Here is a 20,733-nt window from a genome sequence, read left to right as displayed (position 1 = left end):
TATGCTACTGAGCATTTCGTTTGGACAAAATCAGGCCTTCAGGACGAGAGTTTGGTGCTCGGTTCATACTTGGGCAGAGATTGGGTAGCTCAGCCGCCCTTGCACCATCATACAGTATGCGGCGCTGTAAGCTTCCAAGAATCGCTTACTCGCCATAAAGCAATCGACCACGAACTCCTTGGACTGGAATTATCATTGCAATGATTGTGGCAAGAACCTCGCTGGCCTAGTGGGTAAGTGTATGAGATGTTGGTACTGCGATAGCCCTTATTGAGGGCTCTACGAAGATGAAACGAATGGTATTGAAGCTTAGCCTGAACGCTTCGCTTTGTTTATTGATGAGGTCGACAATGCCGCATCAGATTGAACATAGATAAGGGTACAGTCAACTCCTGCTCTTGCACCTGGACGCGGACACGCTGTGAAGGTATCATAGCTCAAGCATCTGGACGATGTAAGAGGCGAAGAGATGGAGCACAAGATGACTTCGTACCACAGGCATTTCAGCTCTGTAGAACCTTCAAATACAAGGCTTTGCACATACCACGATCCTCTCCCTCTCCCTCTCATCCTACCCAATCCCAAAATACCCCCACAACCTCCTCCCCACTCCCCTCCAACGCCAAAGAGAGGAAAGAGGTCGGGAATAGGTTAGATCCCAGATTCAAGTCTGAATGCAACGTGAATTCTCAGTGTTGGCGAGTTCTTTGTGACACCATTCGACCAAGTGATCGCCAGCTGAGTTACCTAAGGCCCGCAAGTTGTCGCAGGCTGACGTCGAACAGCAGGATGGCGTTGCCGGATTTACATGCACGTAAGATGCGGAATCGGAATCGGCGTTGGCATTGAGAGGTGAGTTGAACATCGCCCTATCTCCGCCCATGCGCCGCTATGGAAAGAGTATGAGCATGAAAGATGGAAAACGTCAACGTCAATGAAATTGTGTGGTATTCTGCTCGCTATCTGTGCAAGCCTGTCCGTAATGCAAAATGCTCATGCTGTCTGTGCTGTGCTGTGCTGGAAACGCTTCGCACTGTGGGTATCTTCGCTCAAATCACAATTGCCAGACCCTTGGAATATCCCAAACAAAACGCCTTGCCCAGCCTTTCACCCATATGCCATCCATCTCTCGTATGTCAAAGAGTCAATGTTGTGATGATGCATCTCAAGCAACCTTACGAGAATGATGCAGAGTCTTGTCGGTATGTCCTCCGATCGATGTTAAGAGTAGTGTGTAGTTGAGTCAATGCTGTGATGCTGCATCTCAGACAGCCATAATGAAGTGATGCTGCATCTCAGACAGCCATAGTGAAATGATGATGCATCTCAAGCTGCCATGATGCTGATTCTTGGATGCTGTTTCTTGTCGGTATGTTCTCCGACTGATGTTAAGAGTTGTGTGTAGTTGGGCCAATGCTGTGATGCTGATTCTTGGATGCTGACTCTTGTCGGCATGTTCTTCGACTGATGTTAAAAGTTGTGTGTAGTTGAGCCAATGCTGTGATGCTGCATCTCAAGTAGCCATAGTGACATGATGCTGATTCTTGGATGCTGACTCTTATTGAAAAGTTCGTCGATCAATGTTGAATGTAGTGTGACTGCTCAACCCAGCAATGTAGTATCGAGGCCGATGAGCTTCTCAAAACGAGATCTCAGGCCATATACAACCGCTTTGGAGTTGCTGTATTGAATGTCGTGGTAGCCACCGAGATTGGCGTTGCGCCATCCCTGAAGTTGGCCGTAATGACCTATCCAGGTCATAAAGCAGAAGATGAGGAAGATGATGAAAATGAGACCGCGCAGACTGGGTGCGTTGCCCTGCTTCTCCTGCTGATGAACCACGTGCCTAACGCGGACTTCGTTGGAGATTGGCGTGTCTGGTGTCAGAGGTGCTGTTTGTGTCGCGGCTGTCACTTGGACTGGCTTCTTGCTGTCAGTGAACTCGACGATTGGTTTGAGACCAGGCTTGGACCGCTCGAGTTTGGTGAATGTGTTGACTTCCTCAAGCAGCACTCGAATGCGCCGCTGTTGCTTTTCGATGGTGTCGTCCTTCTCCTTCTGCTCTTTTTGAGCCTTGGCCAAGTCATCGACGTAGTCTTGTTGCTGTTTCTCGAGATCTTTGATCTTCTGTTCAAGCTGGTCGTAGTCGCGGGTGTCCGGCTTGACTGTGCTGTTATCTGGACTCTCCTGTTCTCCCTCGACAGTTCGAGCAAGATCTTCTGAGAGTGACGTCTGTCTGTTGCGCTGAGCTTTGCTGGTTGTCTCGAGTTTGGCGTCGTTGTTGAACTTCTCGTTCAGACTGACTTGCGACGACTGTTGATTGATCTCGGCTTGCTCTGTAAGACGCTTGAGGTGATTGCCAAAGCTGTCTGGATTGAGGTCCTTGCCCTGGTCTTTGAATACCTGCTCGAGGTTGTCGCTGACGACTTTCAGATACTCGGCGGCCTTGTCGTTCTCGGTGGCTTGCTGAGACAGGACTTCGTTGGCTCTAGTGAGCGAGTCGATTGTAGTTTGTGCGGCAGTAAGATCGGCTTGGAGATCATCGGCTATGTTGATCTGCTTCCTGCGCGCCTCTTTCTCCTCGTTGAGTTCTGATTGCAGCGAGTCTGCCCAGCGCTGCAGCTCCTCTGACTGTTTCTTGAAATCGGCACGCTGTTTGCTGAACCATTCTCTCTCCTTTTTGATGTCCTCGTCAGTCTTTCTGCGCTCTCTCTCCTTGCGATCCAGGTCAGCGTTAACGCTGTCGACGAATGCCTTGTTGGATCTCTCCTGGCGCAGCTCGTCTCGCAGGCGCTCGTTCTGCTTTGTTGCGCTGTTTTCGTCGCTGTCGCGCTTCTCCAGCTGAACGTAGAGGTCGTCGTTTGCGGCTTTGACTTCGAGGTAGAGCTTCTTGTAATCTGGTGGTGCCTCGGAGTTGGCTGGCATGGTGTCAGCACATTCTCGCGAAGCGCATTGGTGATGTTCAGTGATCAGTTTGGATGCAAAGTGAACTTACCTTGTGGTGCCGGCGCCGGGCGAGCCGAGGGCTCCGCCGCGTACGGCAGGACCGTGGTTGGCAGGAGCATGCTGCGGCCCGCACCGCCCGCCGGAGAGCTCGCGCTCTCGTTGCTGCTGCTGCTTCCAGCCATTGGCACTGGCTGGCTGCCGCCAGTTTGTACCTGGACGGCAGGGAGAGTTGGTGGCCGTGGAGCGGCCGTGGTGGTGCTTGGCCGCTTTCTCGCGGCGAAGAAGAGAGAGGGTGCCGGTCTTGCCGGCCGGCGAGCCGGTGGTGGCGGCGGCGGTGGTGCGGTGGTGGTGGTGGTGGTGGTGGTGGCGGCGGCGGTGCCGTCCAGCTCTGCCAGCTGCTCTGGCGTGATTGCGCCTTTTGGAAAGGCGGGAGGCATGGTGGTGGTGGTGATGGCGAAGCAGCAGGGAGAAAAGTGTGTGGGTGACTGGAATGTAAAAGTTTGGAATGTGACTGCAAGCAGATATAGGTACGAAGACGACGAGCATGGGCCTCCTTCACCGCTCCATTGTTTACTCACAATAGGACAGTAGAACAATAGACGCGCGTGCGTTGCCGGGGTGCTACAACAACATCGTGCTTCACTTCACGACGACGATCTTCAACATCTCCATTGAAGCTGGATGAACAATAGCACGAAGGATAGGCCCTACGCGATCAAACGGACGAGGAGCTCCGACGGTGAGGATGCTGGAGACTTACCTATTCTCAACAATAGCAGAGCCTTCGAGTCGTTCGAAAAGTGTACCGACGTTGCAAGTGAAGCTGCAGGAGCGCAACGGCAACGACGTCATTCACTGCACGCGTTGCATTGACGCTGAAGCTCGCCTGGAGGAGAACAGGATCTGGGAATCTGAAGAGGCGTGGATATCTTGGACCAACTCGTGAGTGATTGCTGGCAAAAACTCGTTGGAGATCAGGCGTTAGATCTCACATGAATGGCGCTTCCTTAGATATGAGTCGTTTTTCACCTGGATCCCTACCATATCATCCCCAATGCCACTCGAGGATCGAGTTCTTGACAGCGAAATGAGAGAGATTGCAGTAAATCGGAGCTCTTTGACTCTCCCTTCACATGGAGCTGGAGACTTCCACAGTGTTACAGGGTCTACCAAGCCTGGTCCCTCAGAATGAGGCCAGAGAGTTTCCTGCCAGGGCATCTGCCATTCTTTGCCTCCGCAGGAAGCACCATTGAAACTGTGAACTTTCGCGTTGGTATCCGTCAAAGACCGTTTTGAAAGCCTGAAGAACACTTTGATCAGCGAACTGTGACTTCATCATCGCGCTCTCCGTACGTTTTGTCTAGGGGTGGTTGGCTCTACCCATTTAGACATACATGTTGACATTTCTTTCCACGGAAGCAACCGAGCCTCAAGTCGCTACGGAGTCAGCCGCTGCTTGTGAAGACCACAAAAAGGTCACAAGATCTGTTCGCAGCTACTGTGGACGAGACGAGCCTGGGACCTTGCAGCTGCTCGTCTGCTATGATACTGTGACCAGCAACCTTCCTCGCTCCAGTAAGACGCCATTGTAAAGCGGTCGACATTGAATCTGTACATGTTAGCTAGGAGAAGGTGCCAGCCGTGAGCACGACGCAGTCTCACCGTTGTCAATCAATAGCCTCGATCTGACGCCAATTGGACGACACACTGCGAAACGGAAGCGAGTGTTGGTGAGTGTGTGCATACAATGTCTTGCAGAGGAGGCACTGCAATTTGCCCGAGTCGCCATCTCCATCAATGTCTTGTCCGAAACTCGAACATTTCAGCCACCACCTCGGACCCCCGGGCTCGAATGATAGAAGATTGGATCTAGAGTCGAGGATGAAGAAGACAATGTTTAATTTGATGAACAGTGTTAGAAAAGCATATGAGCGGGCAAAGTAGCAGCGACAAATGGGTATCTCCCAACAAATTCGCAGGATTCATCCAGACCTCCAGAAAAGATTCTCCAAAGTCAGAACGGAAGCCATACGGCGTATACACCTACTAAACATCATCCATCCTCAGGCCACAATGCTCATCCCAACGCGAATCCTCACGCCGAGAAGCAGCACCGATGTAGCACCAGACCATCATTCCACAATCATCTCCGCAAACAACATGGCGATGGACACCGCGCCAAACAATCGAGTCGTAGGCATCGTGGCCGCGGGCATCGTGGTCTTCCTCCTCATCGCCGCCTTGGTCGGATGGTACATCTACTTTCAGCGCAGACAACACCGAGCCGTTCGAGAATCCCTGGTCGAGCTCAGAGCGCCAGTTTGGAGCCCGCGACCAGACAGCTCAATTCGTCCTCCCTACCAGGTGAGCTGCGAATCGCCAAAGACAAAGTTGTCGAGTCCGCCAGCAGCCAAGATAGAACTTTCGGATCGGCATTTCAGACTTGCTAGGAAAGAGCTCCACTAATACCACCAACACCACCACTAAGGATGCTGTGGTTGTGGAGCTCTCGGGTTTGGAGGCGGGACCATGGACTCCAGACCTCCTGGATTCCGCTGAAGATTCGGTTTGATGCCGCGAACGATATATCTTCCATCCGGTGAACGGTCAGCTAGGACGGCTACCGTAGTGAAGGCTTGTGGTAGCACATCCCGGATGAGTTCTGTCGCGCCGATGTTAAAAGGGTTGTGGAGATAGCCGAAAATGTGTCGGAATGCCTCCCAAAGAGCGATTTGGTTGACGAACGCGTTGGGGTCGGCTGTGAAGTTCCTGCGAAGCCACTCGATCGGTGCTGAGTAACGACTGTGTCGTGGCGGTAGAACGATGATCGGCACATGATTGACTTGACCACGACCAAGTGGTAATGAGGCTGCAGGTGCTTGATGCGCATGCAGTAGAGGGTTTTGGTACACAGCTGGTGGCCGAAACTGTGGAGGCTGAGTATTCAGAGGGTTCGGCGGATATTGACCAACATATGGCGACGGGTACGGCATCTGTGGGACCGCTGGATATGGCGGAGGTCGTGATGAATGTGGTTCCGTTGTTTGTAGATGCCGCTGCGCTTGCGATGGGGGTGCACGAGGGTGTGTGGTCGGCCCAGTAGGTGTCGGTGTATTTGACATATTCCGTTTCGAAGCATTTTTTGGATCCTTTTGATTCACCGCTTCCATCTCGTTTTCCTCACCCGACTCCCCATTGAAGTCGAGATCCAGCCAGTCTGGCAATTCAACGATAGTCTGCTTGAGCCAGCAATCTTTACAACCATCTTTGTGCAACTGCTCAGCATATGCTTCCAGATACCTGGCAGCTTGTGGTGAGGTCCTCTCAATCTTATCGAGCAGGCTGTAGAAGTCCTGCAGGGTCTGAAAGCTGCATTTTACGGGCTTTGAATCTACATGGCGATCTTCATCATCCGTCGAGGAAGGTGGCGTTGGCAGAGACGAAGACTGACTAGCTGGGCTCTTGCCCTTCTTGCTTTGCGAGCTTCGTTCGGGTGGTGTATCCGGGCTGAGGTCACTAAGTGCTCTACGATTCGGTGAAATGGATCCAGTTTTCTGGCGATAGACTTCGGCTCCGGACTTGTTCTTCGGCAGCTCTTGCAGCTTCGCGTTAATTGTTTGCATCCAGACTCGCCAGCTTCCCTCGCTCAGGAGATCAGCTTTCTCTACTATCATCATAGCTGCATCTGCCTCCTCTTGGGTATTGTACGGGTAGCACGTTTTCTCTCTACTGCAACGCCCTCCAACGATAACCTCGTCCTCATCCACTACCGGGTCAAATATGCTCAACTCAGCATTGACGGCCCATGTCGCGACCTCATTCTGTTCGCGCTGCTTCCTGCTCGTCGTCCCTACCTCCCAGCTAAGCCGTTCCGCAACCAGGAATAGCTTCCTTTGATGCACGCTCGCGACTCGCTCTTTTCCGCATTGCGAGCAGAAGATCTTAGCATCGGTGTCGCCATCATTCAAAGCCTGCCACGACCTCTTAGGAAGCAGAGACAACGGATACGGGACCGAATGGAACTCCTTGCCAACTCCAGACTCGGCATGCTGTTTGTAACGCACGTGTGGCTTCGATGCTACAGGATTTGGTTTTGCTCGGAATGCACTGCTGCTGGCGGAAACGCGTGGTCTTTTCGGGCTTGATGGCAACGATGTGAGGTCAATGCTTTCATAGTCAGCGTATCGACGTTTTGGCGCCATCAGCGCGTGGTCTGTGTATGATCTCTATGCTGTCTTCGTCAAACATGCATATTTCCTAGAGAGTCGCGTCAAGAAAAAGACCGAGGGAAACGCGTTGTGAGAGCTGTGCAGCAGGGAAGGTCAAGCGAGCGATCCCGGAAAACATCCCACAATGGACCATTCCCTCACTCCACTTCACTTTGATGAGGAGAAGTCTCACTTGTTGGCAATACCGACTACGAAATCCGATATCTACCCATGTCGCAACTGACAAGAGCACCGACGGTCACACCGATGGGATACATCCTACTGCTCGCACTCGCGCCGACATACGCCAAACTCCATCAGGAACATCACCGCCAACACCGTCAGACCCCGCGCTTCCTTGTACAGCTGTACGAAGCAGATGGAGCTCGGGATAACATAGCTGCGAGCTCGCAAGTCAGATAAAAAGATACGCAGGTCCGCTCTCTGGAATACCCATTTGATATTTTTCATCCTCTCTCTGTATCCCATCCCATCCTACTTTCCTCAAATGGCAGCAGCATCTGCAGACGTCGCTTTCTCAGTCGACGGCAAAACTGCCGTTGTGACAGGAGCTGGCAGTGGTGAGTCTTCTAGGCTTGTGAAAGATCGAGAAGAACTTATCTTTCCCAGGAATCAACTTTTGCTTCGCCAAACTCCTCCTGTCCAAGAACTGCAATGTAGTGATAGCGGATCTCGGATTGCGCCCAGAAGCCGAGAAGCTCGTCGGAGAATACTCTTCCAAAGATGGACCCAAGGCTGTATTCGTCAAGACCGACGTCACTGTATGGGATCAGCTGGAGAACGCCTTCAAGACCGCAGACCAGGAATTTGGTGGTGTTGACATCGTGTGCCCTGGCGCTGGCGTATACGAACCTCACTGGAGCAACTTCTGGCTACCACCCGGCTCGGCCATCTCAAAGGATAAAGTTCACGGGACAGAGGTCGAAGGCATCGGTCACTATACCCTTCTAGATATCAACCTGACGCATCCAATTCGCGCAACTCAAATGGCTATATCCAGATGGCTGAACCCGCCTGAGGGAAGCAAAGCCGGGAAGGTGTCCGCCACAAACCCGAAGCGTGTTGTACACATCTCTTCCATCGCAGGCCAGTTACCAGGCTTTCTCTGCCCTTTGTACACAGCCTCGAAGCATGGTATATCAGGCTTCATCCGCTCGATGGCACCACTCGAAAGCACGCTTGGAATTCGTGTCAATGGCGTTGCTCCAGGTATCATCAGGACTCCACTTTGGACCGAACATCCTGAGAAGATGACTTTCCTTGACACCGAGCAAGACGAATGGGTGGAGCCGGAAGATGTGGCTGAAGCTATGCTTCGCTGTGTGGAAAGCGATGACGTTGTGGGTGGTTGGGTGTTGGAAGTGCTCAAGGGAAGGACAAGGAATGTTGACTGGAGGAACGACCCTGGTCCAGAAGGTCCTGGCGGTACAGCGAGCAACAGAGATAATGCAGCTGCTGAGGTGTATCAATGGTTGGGTGAGCCTGGATGGGGTGTTGCAAAGTGATGGTGCCTTGGCATGGGCTCAAAGTAGCAGCAGTAAAGCTAGACTATTCTTCATTCAAGGCTTCTGTCAATCATCACTACCGACCACAGTCGCAAGTGACAATACGAGATGCACTAGCCAGTTTAGATGCATTCGATCTAGCTCCAAGCAACCAAATTTATTTCCCATTGCTGAGGTCAAAAATGGCTCACAGTCAAGTAGTCGATACTTCGATCTCCGAACAGGTGTAGCCCAAAGAAATGGCTTTCAGCTCTTGGTCACACCACGTTGGCACCAACCACAGCTCGGGCTTTGTCGAATTGCAAGGGAATCCGCTGAGAGCTTTGCCTAAACGAGGCCCAAGCCCATCGAATCCCTGAAATCTACTTGTCCATCGATCGTAGAGAAGGCGATTACATCGCTGCGGCTCGCTCCATCCTGTCGCCAGATGTCACGTTCAAATCGAATCCTCAAGCTCTCTTTATCAGCGCCTTGTAGCAGACTTCAATGCCACGAACTGGGACAACTTCGAGGAGTTCGCTGAGGAAGCTACGAGTGACGCTCCGGCTAGGAGAGTTGTGAGGACTGTCTTCTCGTTCTGGACGTGTGATGTTCTACTGCAGTACCTTGAGTACTTGATGAAGAAGCCAGGGACTGACGAAGAATACCCGGTTAGAGCCATGAGGTGGCTGGATGTTGGTCGAGATGGCGAAGGTGGGTGGAGAACGTGCACTTTGAACAGAATAGTGGCGCTTTCCAGTGGGCAACAGGGCAGTTGGAGTTTGAAGATAGAGATTTTGACGTCGAGGTTGGAGAAGGCGTGGTGGATGACGCTCCGCAGACCGCTGGTTGTTCCTAGAAGTCTTGAATTCCAGTCTCTCCTTTCGGCGTTCCTGCTCCGAGAAACTCGGGCGTCTGATTGTCGATGTACTCTTCCAGACGCTTCCTCTCCTCCTCTTCGCGATCATCGAATTCTTCATTGTCGTCCACAGTGCTGTAATCGAAGTCCTTGTCGTCGCCACGTAGGAAGCGTTGAGTCATGAGATCGACCCATCTATCCCAGGCATCCTCTCGATTCGAAGCTTCTTCATCCTGCTCAACAGATAAGATATGGCCATCCGGAGCACGCTTGTATAGCATCGCAATGTTTGGATCCGGATGCTGGAGAGCCTCGATCTTGGCTTCTGAACGGACCAGATCTGCTTCCAGAATTCCAGTGTAGCCACGTTCGCGGCCTTCCTTTTCTCGCTCGCCAGATGTGAGGAAGCGACGAACTAGTCTGTCGTAAAGTAAAGGATCTGTACAGTCCGATGAAGTTTGTGAGATAAGAGAGCATATAGAGGAGCTGAGAAATGAGGAAGCATGTGGCAACCTACCTGCAAGTTCAAGGTCGGGAGACTTGAAGTAGTCAGGATGTAAGTCTAGATATCGCTTTCTGCGATTCTTGATCTGGATACGATCTGGCCTCCTCAGATGTGTGAGGCTTTCTGATATGCTTGATGCCTGCTCGGAGGATGTCTCTTGGCTGGTTGTTGTTTGTACATTTTGGTTGGCCGGTCGGATCGTTAACGTTTGCTTTGGGCTGTGTTCCTCTGTGGAGTGCGGCATGATGTTCAGTATACCTATGCTACTAGAATGTGCAGCAATGCGCAACGACGTTCGAAGTCGTCCCTGCCGATGAAGATGGGGTTTCTGCACGTGGCGACCGAGGGACGCTGTGGCAGGGATCTCTGTGTCGGCTGAGTTTGATTGGTCGAGATCAGTCAGCATGGCTGCCGAGTTCCGACAGCCCGTGCCCAAGTCGTATCCGCTACAACATATCATTTCAATGGCCCGTCGTCCTCAACGTAGGGCTAAGTGCAATGCCTGGGAACAGATCTAGGAATGTGCAATGTCGCGTCGCAGTTCAACCACGGCATGATGGACGTGAATTTGGCTTCGCCGTGCAGTGTGGTACTGTATGACACCATTGCAAGCTGTCGAAGCTGGAACTGCGCGAGGTCCAGAGACTCTTGGTCCTCAAGCCTCTCTCTCTGGCCAGCTGAAAGAGGGCCACGATGCCGACTTCATCGCCGTGAGCCACAGTCCGCTGGACGACATTGCGGTTCTTGCTAAGCCCAAGGAGATCACATATGTTTGGAAAGGCGGCAAGCTGTTTAAGGCACCAGGCAAGCCTGTAAGCTTTGTGTGAACGATACACCAGAATCAACAATCCCGCCCCTCCTTTTCCGCTCGTGTACGACGTGAAGCTTGCATTGTGCGGACACGCTCGGCGAAGACCTGAAACAAATCCTGAGTCGGCTTGAGACTTGAGTGACCGCATTTTCGTGAACGGCTTATGATTTATCTGAGACTTTCGAACGCATCACTATTGTGCGATCAAGATGCCCCGCCGTGGACATGATACGCCATTGTGTATGTTGTGTTCTCTCGCTTCGACGACACGCTCCTCTAGCTCTTCCAATGCTCTGGGGCATTCGAATGCTCGGCCCTCTCTCCCGTCCAAGGTTCGTATGCGATATATCATTGAGGCGCGCAATGTCTAATGAGACACGTCCATAATCCCTCATCATTCACGAGGGGCCGCAGGTTTGTGCGAAGACTGTGGACAACTTCAAGAGAAGCGGTCTAGGACTCCAGGCGGTTCTACAACCCGGTTCCTATCCCGGCCGCGATCCCGATCCCGTCGATCCTCCCGCATTTTGAGCACAGGGCATCTCATTTCACCATCGACAATGCATTACAGTACTTCTGGCGGTGAAGCTGCATTTTATGGCGACAAGAAAGCTGCCATATTGGTATCTATGACATTTCCCGTTGCAGCCAGCACCGTGAGCCTCTTTAACCAAGTTTCAACTAACGCTTTCGTTGACTCGTCTGCTGCGGGACAATGGACCTACGACGTTGCACCAGCGTGGAACAGAGACTGCACGTCCCTCCTTGCCTCCGATCTGCAGAGAAACGATTCTCACATGCGTCGGCGTCTGAGCACAACCTTTCCCGAGCCCTCGGTAGGTGCCTGTCTATCCATTATGTGCTACAGTCGACACCCACGCAGGAATCTCCGTGATGGCGCGACCTGTCGAAACTCTTCAGCGAATCCATCCCAGCGAGTTCGCCTCAAGCTTTTGGATGCGTGGTCGTTATACAGAATGCTCCTACATCCACATCGCTTGCAGCCAATCGAACAAGCACTCCTCTACCGGAATACCGAACACACTACTGTAGCTAAGGTTTCTAAGGGAATTTGCCTGGAGATTCAGGTTGTAGATTGCTTTTTAGCCGGAAGTGGATACAAGCAGTCTCCAATTCTAGTCATCAAGTCGGGTCGACAGCAAGGATCAGGTGGATCTCTGAGGAAGTCTGACAGTTGACTGTACCACAACGAGTCAGCACCGACCAGCAGGATGGGGCAGCTTTGGCTGGCTGGACCTGACTGATCACTACAGTACTTGGTCGTCTGGCATCTGCTATACCGAAGTCGATCTCATCAACCGTTGCTTTTTCTGCGAAGCCACCTCAGACCAATACTGATCCAGCGCTCCACTCGCTAGATACGACATCGATGCGCAAGCAATGCCCGGCAATATTATCAATCTGACCCCAGCGGATATCGCTAAATGGCCAAAGGCGAACTATGTCGACCCAGAGAGGAGAGCATGGATGCCTGCTTATGCAAGTATTCTCTACGGTGTTGGTAAGAATAGATGCCATTTGCTTTCTTAGATACCTAACCTGATCAAACAAAGCATCAATCATGGTGATTTCCCGTCTTTGGCTACGGGCGAAGAAGTACGCTGGTGGACTTGGCTTAGATGATGTGAGTCTGAATCGGTAAGGTGCAGAAGCGCTGCTAATGGTGATAGTTCTTCCTTATTTGTGCATGGCTTTCGGTGGCCTGGTTCACCTCGTTATCAATCGTTGGCAGCGAAAACTTTATGACCTCTCGGCATATATGGGACGTTCCATTCGATGTGAGTTGTCTTGGAATTTGAAAGCGTGTTGCTCATCATGATTTGTACCAGAAGTTCGAAAATATGGCATTGATTACTTGGCTGGCTGAATTAGCGGTCTTGATCGCAGGATGCTGCCTTAAGATATCGGTGCTGCTTTTCTACCGTAGAATTGTTGAGCATACCAGTTCAAAGTACTGGATTTGGGCCGTCATCGCCGCCATCTGCTTCACCGTCGCCTACAGCCTGGCATTCATCTTGACACTGGTCTTCAATTGCTCACCGACGGAGGCATACTGGAAGGCCTTCGATCCCTCATATACCCATCCTCACTCTTGTGTCAACACGACGATCGTAAATCTCCTCGCAGGTAAGCAAAGATGAAGCACCGACACCCTTGTGATTGTTGGTCGTATACGAGCTTATTGTGCGATCATGTAGGAATTATGGCAGCAATCAGCGATCTCTATTCTGTGGTGCTACCATGCATGATGACAAGGCATATTCAGCTTCCGCGACCACAGAAGATTGCTCTGTATGTCATCTTCTCATTGGGTCTTTTGGTGGTGGCATGCAGTGGGTGAGTAGACCAAAGGGCAGAAGCCCTTATCCTGCACCTTGCCGCCTTGTAGCCCTCTTGTCTCACTCTCAATCGCCAATCGAGTCACCTGGTCGCAAAAGGCTCTTTCTCGCTTAGGACATCTGCTAATGCTTCTACCCTTCACTTTTAGGATCAGGACTTACTACTTGTAAGACCTTGCACGTGAACCCAATCACAATCCTCGCTGACCTTTGACTTTAGATACCAGGTCGGTCACAAAGGTGACGTGAGCACCATCATATATTATGTCTTCGTCTGGTCTGAAGTCGAGCTATGCCTTGGACTTATGTGCGCCTCGCTTCCTTCTTTACGGGTCTTGTTCCGGGAATACTTGAGTGAGCCTTTATCGAAACTCAAGCGCTCCGTCACATCGAGCAGCAGCAAGATGCGGCGGGATTCGGAAGCTTTGCATGGCATCGTGCGACGTGTCGAAGTCCATCTGCATCGAAGCAGTCTAGCGGACATGGGAAAGTCCTGGCCTTCTGTCGCAAGCGAACCAACAGTCTGTCCGGCGATTGATCACGACAATCCTGCAATCACCAATTCCATGGCAAAGTCACCTTGTTAAGAGCGCGGCAGATTATGAGGCGTATAATCTACAGAACATGGAGAAGTACGGACAGTCTCCAGACAGGACGAGGAATTCGAGCTGAAGCAGGAGCGCGTACAAACAATCTTGTTCACCAGTGGGACTTCGACCGGCAGGCTACAAGGCTGTCCTCTCGCCATCAGGAGCTCTCTACACACTGCTGTCTCTCTTGGTGTCTGGCGAGACTTTGGGAGGCCTCGGTCTGAACAGCTTCCCAATCAATCTGACCGGGAAAAATGATGAATGTCAAGTTTAAGGAAGCTGTCATGATTGTGAGAGCTCGTGGAGAGTCCGCGTGGAATGGGAAGTGGTGGAGGACAATGACGGAGTGTAATTCAGGCTAGAGCGGCGGATGACGGGTAAACTGCGGAATGATATGTTCATCGTGTGTACAGAAGTGCTGCACTGAGAGTTGGCCTCGCAAAGTCTTTTCGACGTTAGCGATCGAGTATTTGCGCATGTGTTGGGAAGAGAGCTGCGTCCGAGATCGACGTACGTCACCTGTTTCACAACCCTCAAGTTGCAATCCTGCTTTCCCTCATATAAACCTTGGATTATACTATGTCATTTCTGTAACATTTGGGCAACACCTCACAATGGCACTTCTCAAATTTCCGGGAGCTGGCAGGATGCAATGCTTCTGCAGCAGGAGTGCATGTTGTTCTCCGGCCCCATCCAACGCCAGCTCCCTACACAGTATTCTAGCCAAGTCTGGCCGGGATCAACGACGCAATTTATCGGATCCGCGGAATGTCAGAGAAACATCAACAACGACTTTTTGTGACTTACCAGAGGCTCAAGATGAGGTCGAGCGTTTCCTCGGCCGCATCTGGCAACGGCGCACTTGGCCAACTACACATTCGAGCTGTTCTCGACAATCCGAAGAAAGTGCATCATGGACCCGATGATCCGGTGCGAGGCAACGTCCACGTCAAATACGCCTCGTCTTCAAGAGCCGGCAGCTCTCAACTATTCGGTCCCTTGAAACTGGAAGTCGTGCTGAGAGGGCAAGCACGAGTCAATGCTGAGGATGAACCATCACAGATCACGACTCTATTTACCGAGGCCAGAACCCTATACGATGGCGCATTCAGGGCTGATGGCGAGAACGAACATGCATTACCCTTCGCTCTGGATTTTGCGGAGAATGTCGACCCGACTACCCATACCACAATGACCCAGAGCGGTAATGGGACCTGGAATTTCAGGCAAACAGTCGGATCAGAGCTCCATGCTCTCCCGCCATCTCTAGAGTCACAAGCCCCGGAGAACTCTGGTGTGACGAGATTGAAAGCTGTGTCGAAGGTGTTGGTTGCAGTAAGGTATTCTATCTTGGTTCGCGCCAAGATGCCCGGAATCGACGTCGACGTCGTGGTGGCCAATCCTGCAGATGGCGAAACAGTGCTGTACGATCAGCCAAGGGTGCCGATTATGATTGCGAGCAATCTCGCAGACAATGGCGAGTTCTACCGGCAGATTACTGTCCAGAACGAGCATTTACGCCCTGCTGAACAGAAACCCCGCGGCTTCGTGGGCAAGACCAAGGCATTTCTCAAATCATCGGACTTGCCAAAGTTCGTCTTTACCGCAACCTGCTCAAATGTGCCGCAGCATGCTTTTGTTGATCAGCCCGTGGCTTTTGACATGTCGATGGCTCCTCACTACTCGAGTACGGTGCATGAGAACCCGGAAGTCTTCTTGGACAGCTGCACGACGTCTCTCATTGCTCGCACAACTGGTGTAAAGCCGATCAACATTGAGACACTCTGGAGTAGAACAACTGAATTTGAACGGAAACCATTCTCTGACGAACATGGCTGGGCCAGGACTGTCGACATTGGCAACCTTGAATGGATACCGAGCACATTCTCGTTAGGAGATCTCGAACGCACTTATAAGTTGCGGATAGCTCCTCAGTTCTCTGTTGGGAAGCAGAAGCTGAGTATCAGGCAGGACATGCCGGTCATGGTTCATCCTCCGATAGACCCAGAAAATGACACGACACTGGCGAGGATTCATTCTGGAGGAAGTGCTTTGCCTGCTTATGAAGAGGCAGCAGCGAGTGCTCCAACCCCCCCATATGAAGCTGTCACTGGGCTGTCTCAGCCATCGTACGAGCAAGCTATCGGTGCCATGGAAGCGGAGCACATTCCGACACCCAACCTTGTGGAGCACCGGCCAGAAACGCTCGCGGCTGTCTAAATGTGATCCACGCGAGGGGCGAAGAGGGTGCGGTGAAAGCGGTGAAGCTACGCAACGAAGCAGTAAATATGGCAACATCTTCAGGAACCCGAAGGAAGCAGCTCCGAGGCAAGCTAATGCGAGGCGAGCTGCATGACATAAGGTGCATGTAGCTTCAGGAATCGCTGGCACTGGTTCCAAGAGAGCATGCGACACTTGCGTTTGTGCCAAGAATAGTTTGATGCTCATAACAAACTATTACCATACCTTCACTACTCCACTGGTCGGTCTTTGGCTCCATCACCAACTCTATGATGGTAATTTGAAATCTATGCTGGCAACATGCATCAATTCGACACAAGATGTGGGCCACCAGCGCAAAGGAAGCACCTGACACCGGCTGGCTACATGTAATGCCTATGAGGGAGGAGTCAACTATAGATGATCGAATGCCGTCCACGACGTTGACGGGCAGTTCAACACCGAGCAGCACAGTGCTCTATCCTGGCAACCTCTTTCTCTAGCCTTCCCATCGTGGACTTGGCCGTGCTTTCAGTGAAGGGGCCTTTTTCAGAGGATCTTCTGCGATTGGGCCAGGAACTTCACAATGTCTTTTGCATCGACAGGCTTTGCATACCTCATCAGTGGTCCTTTATCTTTCACTCACGATGAAGTCTTTGCCCTCGCCAAAGCCTTCTTGCCCGAAATAAGTGGTGGAAGGTTCGTTGCTACTATGCATCGTGTTCGAGCGAGCGATATCGGCTCTAATGACTGAGTGTGCCATTCTTCTTTGAGCCTGGCGAGTCTTGTGTTGTGAAAGGTGTTGATGGAGGTGAAGGGACCTTTTATGTCGAGCATGCAAGGAAGAAGACGGGGACATAGGTTGAGTTTCAGGATGTCCAGGATAGTTCTAGCCAGTCGGCTTCGGAGTCAAAGTCAGAAACGTATCAAGTCGGACATCAAATGTCGAATATGATGATTCTAGTTGTGATGCCCTTTGACTTCTACCATCAATCCAGACGTATCTGAAGGTCAAGTACCTTGATCTTGATGTCGTAGCACGAGCCAAGCATGCTAGTGCAAGTCTGGACCTACACAATATATAGATCTATCTTCACCGCCTTCGTCAAGTAGCGCACAAGTTCCGCTCCTACAACCAGCATTCGTGGTTTAGTGGTAAAATTAGCCGTTGCCAGTTCATTGAAAGTCTCGGCTAGCCCCGGGTGCGTATCTATAACTCCTAGAGATTCTGAAATGCTTCTAATATGTAAAAAGGTTCGATTCCCGGCGAATGCAACAAATCTGAATTTTTGTTTAGCTCTATATCGAGCGGTTTCTTTAATTATTAGTACTGTCTACGTTCTAGTAGGCAGGACTATAGAACCTATAAGGACATTACCTATTGTGAATTTTTGCTAAATTTATAGACTAGATATTATGTTTATAGTATGTTTTAAACGCCAAGACTTTTTATATATAAAGTAGAATTTATTCTAAAAGCTTAGCTAGTTAGCTAGATCGACGTTAGCTTTATATTATTAGAAAGTAGTGCTTATATAGCTATATTAGAAGCCTAAGGCGACGAGTAGCTAAAGTCTTATCTAGGACGCCTATAGTAGGCTAAATCTAAAATATATATATAGTAAGTTATATCTAAAACGCTAATAGTAAAGTTAATCCGGAACGCGTTATAGGTATTAGAAAGCACTATTTAGAAACGATTATAGCGAGCACTATTAGAAACGCTTATAGCAAAATAGTCTAAAATATCTATAGTAACTACTTCTAGAATCCGGAATACGCCTATAGTAATTATAATCCGGAATACCTATAGCGAGTACTATTCGAAATTTCTATAGTAAGTCGTTCTTTCCGAGTCCGAACGCTTATAGTAAGTACTACCTATATAGCGTATAGTAAGTCTAATCTAAAACGCTTATAGTAATTTCAATCTAAAACACTTATAGGAATTCTTATTTCGAACGCTTATAATACTAAGTACTATTCGGAACGCGTATAGCAAGTCTAATCCGGAGCGCTAATAGTTAGTACTACTACTATCTATAACGCCTATACTAAGTTTTATTTAGAACGCGCTATATACTAGTAATTCTAATCCGAAACGCTTATACTAAGTCTTATTCGAAACGCGTATAGTAAGTCTAATTCGGAACGCTAATAGTAAGTACTACTAAGAACGCTTAGAGTAAGTAGTACTATCTAAAATACCTATAGTAAGTACTATTAAGAATACTTATAGTAAGTCTAATCTAAAACGCCTATAGTAAATACTACTAAAAACGCCTAGCGAGTAGTAATATTCGAAACGGTTATAGCAATATTAGCTAGTAACTAGCGCTATACCTATAGGCTAGGTACTAAGCCTACAAAAGAGGCCTTCTTCTATAGAGTAGATAGATTATTAACCTCGTATAGTATACTATTTATATTATACTTCGATAGTGCCTATATTATAGGGCTCTAGTTACTAGCCTAAGCGACAAGTTTAGTATTCTATCTTACTAAATATAGCTACCTATTTTGCTATAGGTTATATTACTCTCGGTAACTTATACTATTACTAGTAGTAGTAGTAGTAGTAGTAGTAGTAGTAGTAGTAGTAGTAGTAGTAGTAGTAGTAGTAGTAGTAGTAGTAGTAGTAGTAGTAGTAGTAGTAGTAGTAACGAGCGCTATTACATTACCGATGTTCCCGCCTTTTCGTTAAACCCTGTATTTAGTCAAATAGGGCTTATTCTATGCCTCGAGTCTAGTTGATTAAAAGCGCGATATTTCGTTAAATAAGACCTTTAAGTAAGTAACTTCTATAGTAGATTAGACTAGTCGATTAAGGTATAGATTAAGGTGTAGAAAGTAGACTAAGACGGCTATATAGAAAGCTATAAATACAGCATATAGACTAAGAGCGGTATACTAAGAATAACACGTCTATATCTATGTCTAAGAGCGCTCGCTTATTGTTGTTGCAGTCAATAAATAATCTAACTCTTCCGTAGCTGTCTGCCTAATAACTTCTTCGCTGTCCGCCTCTTCTAAACGCCTGCTAGTACCTGTTCTATTGCCGCCTTCTTAGTAGGCTTCTTAACGCGCCTTCCGCGGCCCTTCGGTAACGAAGACGGTAGTGTTAGTTGCGGTAGCGCCTCTTCGACTATTAGAGCGACTAGAGGTACGCGAGGTTATTAAGTCGGCGTATCGTCTTCGGCAGGTAGACTACTACTACAAGGCGCGCCTTTAGTCTCGGTAAGGTTATTGTCGAAGTTAAAGTCGCTAAAGTCGCCGAAGTCGTTATCGTCGCTATTACTATTACTGCCGCCTAAGAAGCTGTTAAACTCGTCCGAATACTAGCTATTACCGTCTAATTGCTCGTCGTTAGAATAGCCGTAGTCTAGGTCTTCTATATTGCTATAGGTGTTAGCAACACCGTAGCAAAGGTTAGAGTATAGATTTCCGGCCTTTCTATAGGCATAGGTCTTGTTATTGCAGCCCTTAATATAGCGACAACTCGTACGGCTATAGAGAGGTATATGTGCTTGCCTCTTTAAAGCATACGAGAGCGTAACTTCGCTGTTCTTAGAGCCTTAATAGCAAGACTAATTTGTATAGCTATATTCTATTAGAAAGAGGTTGCGCGTATAATAATAGCCTAGCAAATAACCCTATAGTATAAGCACTTTATAGAGGTTAGTTAGGTTACTATCGTCGTCTTCTCGTCGCTTAGTAATCTAGCAAACGATAGACCGAGGGCTACTAACAATACGATAACGCTTCGGAATAGCGACTCTAACGAGGTTACTAACGTTAAAGACTCGAGGCTAAGCCCTTCTACTATAGTAGCGATCGGCCTTATTATTCGTAGAAGCCTAGTTTATAGAGATTAAGTCGTCTAGAATGCGCCTATTCTCGTTAATCTTAATAGACCTGCTAGCGCTAGAAATATAGACTATACGGCGCGCCTTAGCCTCTTAATAGGCGATACTATTATACTATAAGGTAGTCGCGTTGTCTAGTCCTATAGAAGGCGCGCGAGTGTCGTTCTCGAAGTTAGCGATATAGCTATTAAATTTAACGTTGTATACGTCCGCTAAGGCCGTAGAAATAGTAGCAATTAAAGCCGTATCGTCGTCGTCTATATTGCTAACCTAATTAACTAGTTTAAGCTCGTTCTCGTTAAATAGAAGATCTACGTTTCCTTTATTAGCGGCCTACTAACACTCGTCGCTAATAGTAGGCTAGTTAGTAGGAGGGTTACGATTAAAGAAGGCCTTAAAGGGTATTATCTTAATCGCTAAGTGCTACGTCAAATTGTAGATCCGTATAGCCTTAATAGATGCGGCAACCTAGCCTTTAAGACCTAGCTGTATCTTTATAGCGGCAATTCGCTTCTTAAGGACCCTATTCGCCTATTCTATAAGGCCTTACGACTATAGATAGTATAGAGCGCCGTAAGCTATCTTAATACTATAGGACTCGATTAGCTTCTTAATAACCCCCTTAAATTCTTTGCCGTTGTCTATTTAGTAGAGCTCTACCTAGCTAACGAAGGAGGCTAAGTCCTATATATAGAATGCAATCTCCGAAGACTCCTTTGTTACTAAGGCATACGTCTTCGAGAACTTAGTAAAGGACGGAAACCAATACTACTACTACTACTCGTAGCAATAGTATAGGCTACCGAGGGTAACATAACCTATAGCAATATAGGCAGCTATGTTTAGCAAGATAGGATAACGAG

At 49.2% G+C, this 20,733-nt stretch overlaps 11 protein-coding genes across 11 annotated transcripts; 8 read left to right on the top strand and 3 right to left on the bottom strand.

The window, feature by feature from the left end:
* Window positions 1-241: 241 nt before the first annotated feature.
* On the top strand, window positions 242-938 carry MYCFIDRAFT_173950 (uncharacterized protein; the record flags this gene model as incomplete). Its single annotated transcript, XM_007927382.1, has 6 exons — window positions 242-248; window positions 276-299; window positions 344-668; window positions 694-727; window positions 771-814; window positions 851-938. 6 exons carry the CDS (start codon window positions 242-244, stop codon window positions 936-938), a joined length of 522 nt encoding a protein of 173 aa, XP_007925573.1.
* Window positions 918-3,383, bottom strand: MYCFIDRAFT_88657 (uncharacterized protein; the record flags this gene model as incomplete). The annotated part of the gene is made up of 2 exons (XM_007927380.1): window positions 918-2,918; window positions 2,996-3,383. The coding sequence occupies 2 exons, from the start codon at window positions 3,381-3,383 to the stop codon at window positions 1,603-1,605; spliced, it is 1,704 nt and encodes a 567-aa protein (XP_007925571.1). The 3' UTR covers window positions 918-1,602.
* On the top strand, window positions 990-1,860 carry MYCFIDRAFT_207482 (uncharacterized protein; the record flags this gene model as incomplete). Its single annotated transcript, XM_007927381.1, has 7 exons — window positions 990-1,035; window positions 1,068-1,143; window positions 1,171-1,193; window positions 1,239-1,251; window positions 1,273-1,308; window positions 1,332-1,373; window positions 1,406-1,860. The coding sequence occupies 7 exons, from the start codon at window positions 990-992 to the stop codon at window positions 1,440-1,442; spliced, it is 273 nt and encodes a 90-aa protein (XP_007925572.1). The 3' UTR covers window positions 1,443-1,860.
* A 74-nt stretch (window positions 3,384-3,457) lies between the features above and the next one.
* Window positions 3,458-4,250, top strand: MYCFIDRAFT_211042 (uncharacterized protein). Its single transcript, XM_007927379.1, has 2 exons — window positions 3,458-3,473; window positions 3,538-4,250. Exon 2 carries the CDS (start codon window positions 3,692-3,694, stop codon window positions 3,890-3,892), a length of 201 nt encoding a protein of 66 aa, XP_007925570.1. The 5' UTR covers window positions 3,458-3,473; window positions 3,538-3,691; the 3' UTR covers window positions 3,893-4,250.
* Window positions 4,251-4,340: 90 nt separating this feature from the next.
* MYCFIDRAFT_173947 (uncharacterized protein) lies at window positions 4,341-5,396 on the top strand (the record flags this gene model as incomplete). Its single annotated transcript, XM_007927378.1, has 7 exons — window positions 4,341-4,534; window positions 4,573-4,587; window positions 4,625-4,676; window positions 4,705-4,841; window positions 4,879-4,981; window positions 5,014-5,310; window positions 5,346-5,396. The coding sequence occupies 7 exons, from the start codon at window positions 4,341-4,343 to the stop codon at window positions 5,394-5,396; spliced, it is 849 nt and encodes a 282-aa protein (XP_007925569.1).
* Window positions 5,397-5,429: 33 nt separating this feature from the next.
* Window positions 5,430-7,148, bottom strand: MYCFIDRAFT_195947 (uncharacterized protein; the record flags this gene model as incomplete). Its single annotated transcript, XM_007927377.1, has 1 exon — window positions 5,430-7,148. One exon carries the CDS (start codon window positions 7,146-7,148, stop codon window positions 5,430-5,432), a length of 1,719 nt encoding a protein of 572 aa, XP_007925568.1.
* A 514-nt stretch (window positions 7,149-7,662) lies between these two features.
* On the top strand, window positions 7,663-8,680 carry MYCFIDRAFT_41376 (uncharacterized protein; the record flags this gene model as incomplete). Its single annotated transcript, XM_007926006.1, has 2 exons — window positions 7,663-7,735; window positions 7,785-8,680. The coding sequence occupies 2 exons, from the start codon at window positions 7,663-7,665 to the stop codon at window positions 8,678-8,680; spliced, it is 969 nt and encodes a 322-aa protein (XP_007924197.1).
* An 834-nt stretch (window positions 8,681-9,514) lies between these two features.
* On the bottom strand, window positions 9,515-10,267 carry MYCFIDRAFT_134597 (uncharacterized protein; the record flags this gene model as incomplete). Its single annotated transcript, XM_007927376.1, has 2 exons — window positions 9,515-9,957; window positions 10,036-10,267. The coding sequence occupies 2 exons, from the start codon at window positions 10,265-10,267 to the stop codon at window positions 9,515-9,517; spliced, it is 675 nt and encodes a 224-aa protein (XP_007925567.1).
* Window positions 10,268-10,294: 27 nt separating this feature from the next.
* Window positions 10,295-12,193, top strand: MYCFIDRAFT_173943 (uncharacterized protein; the record flags this gene model as incomplete). The annotated part of the gene is made up of 11 exons (XM_007927375.1): window positions 10,295-10,391; window positions 10,423-10,506; window positions 10,536-10,607; window positions 10,636-10,793; window positions 10,828-10,835; window positions 10,863-10,916; window positions 10,974-10,986; window positions 11,012-11,166; window positions 11,210-11,252; window positions 11,281-12,020; window positions 12,049-12,193. 11 exons carry the CDS (start codon window positions 10,295-10,297, stop codon window positions 12,191-12,193), a joined length of 1,569 nt encoding a protein of 522 aa, XP_007925566.1.
* Window positions 12,194-12,750: 557 nt separating this feature from the next.
* MYCFIDRAFT_121253 (uncharacterized protein) lies at window positions 12,751-13,547 on the top strand (the record flags this gene model as incomplete). Its single annotated transcript, XM_007927374.1, has 3 exons — window positions 12,751-12,982; window positions 13,054-13,192; window positions 13,415-13,547. Coding segments are annotated over 3 exons (504 nt in total), but the record flags the coding sequence as incomplete, so codon positions are not given.
* Window positions 13,548-14,603: 1,056 nt separating this feature from the next.
* MYCFIDRAFT_195943 (uncharacterized protein) lies at window positions 14,604-16,004 on the top strand (the record flags this gene model as incomplete). Its single annotated transcript, XM_007927373.1, has 1 exon — window positions 14,604-16,004. The coding sequence occupies one exon, from the start codon at window positions 14,604-14,606 to the stop codon at window positions 16,002-16,004; it is 1,401 nt and encodes a 466-aa protein (XP_007925564.1).
* Window positions 16,005-20,733: the final 4,729 nt, after the last annotated feature.

Source organism: Pseudocercospora fijiensis, assembly GCF_000340215.1.
Source record: "Pseudocercospora fijiensis CIRAD86 unplaced genomic scaffold MYCFIscaffold_3, whole genome shotgun sequence".
NCBI lineage: Eukaryota > Fungi > Ascomycota > Dothideomycetes > Mycosphaerellales > Mycosphaerellaceae > Pseudocercospora > Pseudocercospora fijiensis.
This window is presented reverse-complemented; position numbering and strand designations above follow the sequence as displayed.

What these genes read in the sequence shown, in the direction of transcription:
- MYCFIDRAFT_211042 (XM_007927379.1), top strand. Translation starts at nt 3,692, where the DNA reads ATGCTGGAGACTTACCTATTCTCAACAATAGCAGAGCCTTCGAGTCGT.